This window comes from Ichthyophthirius multifiliis (assembly GCF_000220395.1).
Source record: "Ichthyophthirius multifiliis unplaced genomic scaffold scaff_1120509249686, whole genome shotgun sequence".
Lineage (NCBI taxonomy): Eukaryota > Ciliophora > Oligohymenophorea > Hymenostomatida > Ichthyophthirius > Ichthyophthirius multifiliis.
This window is the reverse complement of record NW_004087459.1, coordinates 62,655-67,649: the sequence shown is the minus strand read 5'-3', so window position 1 is coordinate 67,649 and position 4,995 is coordinate 62,655. Positions and strand designations below refer to the sequence as shown.

At 15.1% G+C, this 4,995-nt stretch overlaps 1 protein-coding gene across 1 annotated transcript, besides 6 other annotated features; it reads right to left on the bottom strand. All coding sequences in view use genetic code 6, as the record gives it.

Annotated features, from left to right (window-relative positions):
- Window positions 1–389: 389 nt before the first annotated feature.
- Window positions 390–433: a microsatellite.
- Window positions 427–488: a microsatellite.
- Window positions 436–482: a microsatellite.
- Window positions 489–2,976: 2,488 nt separating the features above from the next.
- Window positions 2,977–3,017: a microsatellite.
- An 88-nt stretch (window positions 3,018–3,105) lies between these two features.
- Window positions 3,106–3,153: a microsatellite.
- A 970-nt stretch (window positions 3,154–4,123) lies between these two features.
- On the bottom strand, window positions 4,124–4,677 carry IMG5_023440 (ribosomal protein, putative). The gene is made up of 3 exons (XM_004039376.1): window positions 4,656–4,677; window positions 4,468–4,603; window positions 4,124–4,417 (listed from the first exon to the last, which is right to left on the bottom strand). Exons 1-3 carry the CDS (start codon window positions 4,656–4,658, stop codon window positions 4,362–4,364), a joined length of 195 nt encoding a protein of 64 aa, XP_004039424.1. The 5' UTR covers window positions 4,659–4,677; the 3' UTR covers window positions 4,124–4,361.
- Window positions 4,658–4,705: a microsatellite.
- Window positions 4,706–4,995: the final 290 nt, after the last annotated feature.

Here is a 4,995-nt window from a genome sequence, read left to right as displayed (position 1 = left end):
GATTAAAATAAATATCTATTTAATTTACTTTTTTAAATATCTTTAATATCTTTATCGGATTTCACAAATAAATTACATACAATATCAGTTAATAAATCGTTTATTATGTCGAATTCCATTTACGAATTTATTTATTATTTTTTTATATTAAATATTATATACGGGAAAAAAAATTATAATAAAGAAAAATTTTATAATTTTCATTTTATCAATATATTATTATTTTATATAAATAAAATAATTAAGTATATGAGAATATTTTTATATAAAAAATAAAAATATTTATTTTAATTCTTAATAAATGTGTAATATTAATGATTTAATTTTTATTTTTTTAAAATAATAAATCTATTTAGGGATTTTTTATAAATAAATAATTTATAAATCCAAAATATATATATAAATATATAAATATATATATATTTTTATAAATTTAAAAAATAAAATTTATTATATAAAAAAAAAATTAATTTATTATTAAATATAAATATATTTTTAATTAAAATTTATGGTAAGTATAAAATTATTATTATTATAAATATATATTTTAAAATATTATAATATTTTTATATATTTAAAATTTATTTAATAATAATAAAAAAAATATAATAAATTAAATATTATAAAAAAAACTTAAAAAATAAGCATGGTTATGAATTCTCTTTCAAAAGAAGTTATCAAATTACTTATTAAAAGGAATTAATCAATTAAAAATTAAATTCTTTAGCCCATTGTTAAACTAGAAAATATGTAAACCAAAAATGAAAATAATCAATCGCAGTAATAGAGTTAAATTCAGTAATAGAGTTAAAGACCAATAAAAAAATAACATATTATTAACAAAAACGATTTATAAGAAAAGTTAAAAACTTTTGAAAAAAATTACTTACAGTTGCTAAACCATAAATATATACAAAATCTACAAGTAAGATATCACTAAATGATTAAGAAAAACCTACTTTTGAAAAGGTTATTTTAATACAAAATAGAAATGGGAAATAAATAAATAGAGTTTAATCTTAAAATAAAGATAAAGATTAAGAAAATGAATAAAATGATAATATTTTTAAATCTGTATATTAAAGAGATTATAAAAATAAATATTAATTATAAACCAATTTTAATAATATAACTCCTTAAAATTAATATATTCAAGCAAAAAAGCCAGTATAAAAAAGTCAAACACAAATAAATGACTAAAGATATGAAAATATTTTAAATAATGAAAAAACTTAAAATGATGATAAAGTAATATATTTTTTTTATTCAAAAAATTAAAAAAAAATTAGATTAAAAACTAAGATGAAAATAATGAACATTCCCTATAAAAAAGTATAGAAAACTTAAAAAAAATAAGATAAAAAAAGAAACTATAAAAATATAAAAAACTTAAAAAATTATAAAATATATTATAAAACTTATAAAACACATAACTTTAAATACCAAATACAGAATCTCCAGAAGGGTAGATAGATGAATAAAAATAAAAAGAATTATAAAAATAATTAGAAGAGTAAAGTATTCCAGATAGTCAAAGTTTAAATTCTAGTTATTTTAATGGAGAAGATATGGAGTTAGATTCTTTTTTATCTGATGAAAAAAATTAAAATATTACTAATGATAATATTTCAGTATAATCTTAAACTTTATTAAATAATATTTAAGACAAAAATAGCCTTTTGAAAAATAATAATAATAAACTAGAATCTGTAATGGAAGAACACTAGGAATATTACGATCATCTGTCAGGTATTTTTTATAAGATAAAAAAACAAAATATATTAATATAAAAAGGAAATTGCGCATGTGGAAACTGTAGATGTGGTAAATGTGTAAATAAATGCATCAAATAAATAAGAAGACCCATATTAATGGATGTTAAATGGGTTTCGGATTATAAAAGAAGTTATTAAAATCCTAAAAAACCCGATTTAAACTAATAAATCGTGGTTTAAAGATAATCTTATAGCCCTAAATAATATTAAACATAAGAGTATGTTTCTACTTTTAAAGTATGAATATATATTTTTAAATAAAATAAATATATATCAATTAAAAATATAGAATGATTATAAATCTCCAGAAAATTAAAATCTTGTCTATGTAAATGGCTATTAGAAAATAAATGAGTCGCCTTTTTTTGGAAACTCTTAATATAAAGTAAATAAAATATAATCTTTTACTTTTTAAAAATATAAAAAAAGCGAAACTTTGTTGATTGGGAAGCAAGAATGGGAGAATAAGTAAAAGTTAATTATGACAAACATACTTTTGATGAAATCAAATTTAATGGAGTTACAAATAATTAAAAAGAATATTTTAAACATTAAAACTTTGAAAAAACAAAACTAGCAAAGCCTAATGATTAAGTTCCTTTGCCAAAATTGTCTAAATTTATAGATATTGAACCTAAAAATTAATAGTAAATCGTTAATTTTGGTGAATAAATTGAAAATTAAAAACCAAAAGTATTTTTTTAATATTTAATTAATTATATATGTAATTTTATTTTAAAAGGAATATTAAATTGTCAAATCGCCAACTTTTAAAGGATAATTTAAAACTTCAAATCAAGCATCATTTACATAAAAAGATATAAAATGTGATGGAACTATTAGATTATTTAATGCTTATTAAAATAAAATATAAAAATATAAATAGAGACTAGAAAAAGAATTATAAAAAATAAATAATTTAGAAAAATGAAATATACATAAATATATATATACAATATATGTTTCTTTAAAAATATTTAGTATAAAATAAATAATTAATTAATATATCATATATATATACTTATTATTTAAAAAATATATATTTTAATATAATTAACGATATATATCATATATTATTGTGATTTATTTTTAATTCTTTAAATAATTTTAATTATTTTTCTTATATTTATTTATCAAATTTTTTGTACAAAACAAATGAAATAAAACATATCTTTTTATTATTTTCAAAATTTTATTTTTTATAATAAAATTATAATTCAAATAAAAAATATATATTAAATATTACATTTTTATATATTTATTACTTTATTCTTAATTCATATGAGAGATACTTTATATTATTATAATTCAATTATAATAAGCATTTATCATTATTACCTTTTATTACATATTATTACCTATTATTATCATTATTACCATACTTTAGCATCATTAACATTCTTACTTATTATTGACATTATCTTTATAATAATTTTTTTTATTATATCCATCATAAACCTATTATAATTAAAATAACTTTATTTATTATAAATATTTAGCAGTTTACATGATTTTTTAAATATTCTTTAAAATAAAAGGAAAAAAAGTTTTTCTAAAAATATTTTTATAATTTTTTATGAGTTTAATATTTGTTAATCTAATATTTATATTATAAAGAATAAAATTATTTTTTTATATTGTATAAATTAATTTATTTTGGTGGTTATAATTATTATAACAATGAAAACTAACGTTAATTAATATATTTTTCTATTTAATAATTTTTCTTTATAATAGATAATAAACTAATTCTACTTTCACTTACAATAGATTAAAATTTTGAAGATAAATACAAGATGATTATATATATTAAGAGTTTAAAAAATTAGTATTTGATATAAATTAAGGATTTAATAATTTAATTTATAAGTTATGTTTAAATTTATAATTATTATGCCTTAATATGAATTCATTTATTTTAATTTACATATTTACTTTCTTATTTAAATGTGTAGAAAAAAAAAATTATGAAGAATTTTTTTTTATAAAATCAACTATTTAATTATCTTTAAATAAATTCTAAATAAAAAGTTTGTTAATTATATTTTATTTGAGTATTATAATAAATAATATTAGAATAAATTTAATTTTTTTTTAATAAAGTCAGTTTTAAAATTTTTGAATTTTTTTTTCTTTTATTGAAAAAAATAAACTAATATAATTTAAAATTAAACTAATTATAAAATCTTTATTAAATACAATTTAATAAGTATTCTAGTTTAAATAAAAAAATAGTATATATAAGATTTTGATTATATAATTTGTATATGATTTATGTTTTATATTTTTATTTGAGGGAAGGAGGATGGATAATTATGAGTGTTAATATTAATTAAAATAAAAATAAAATACTTTAATTTAAATATTTTTTTAAATACAAGAATGACAAAAAATAAACACTAAATAACATAATCTTAATATTTGTTAATTTAATAATAAATTTAAATGCTTATATTAATAAAATATAAGAAAAAAATTATATCATTATACCTCATAATCATTTTGATACAGCTTTTGCTTTTGGTTAAGCGGTTGTTCCAGATCTGAATCCATTTTTAGCTCTTCATGCAATAGTCTTCATATATCTCATTCTTCCAGTACCTTATCCAACTCTATCCTTAGCTTTTATGCCCATCCATCATCTTTTTATTATAATTAATATAAAATTATTTATTTATTATATATTAAATACATCTGCGTGTTTTAGCATCTGGGAAACCACACTAGGCGCATCTAAGCTTTTGCTTATGATATGTTGCTCTGCCACATCTTCTGCATAATGTGTGTGTTTTTTAATGTCTTTTACCAAATGAAGGGGTACCTCTTGTCTTATATTAAAATTATTTTAATTTAATATATTAATATTTTATATGTTTTTACCATTTTTTTTTTTTATTTTTTTTTTTTTTTTCTTTCTTTTATTATTTTTTGTATTTCCTTTAAATTTATATCCTTATTATTATTATATATATATTGTAATAACAAAAATAAAATAAAATATATTTTGATTTAAATTAATATTTTATAAATTATTTAATATTATAAATAAATAATTATTTTTGTTAAATAATACGTTTAAGTTTAAATTAAGTTTAAAGAATAAAACATTAAATATATTTTATAAAGACAACTTTAATAAAATATTTATATATAATAATAATATATAAAAAATATAATAAATAATAATTTTATATATATTAATTTAAACCATTTATATTTA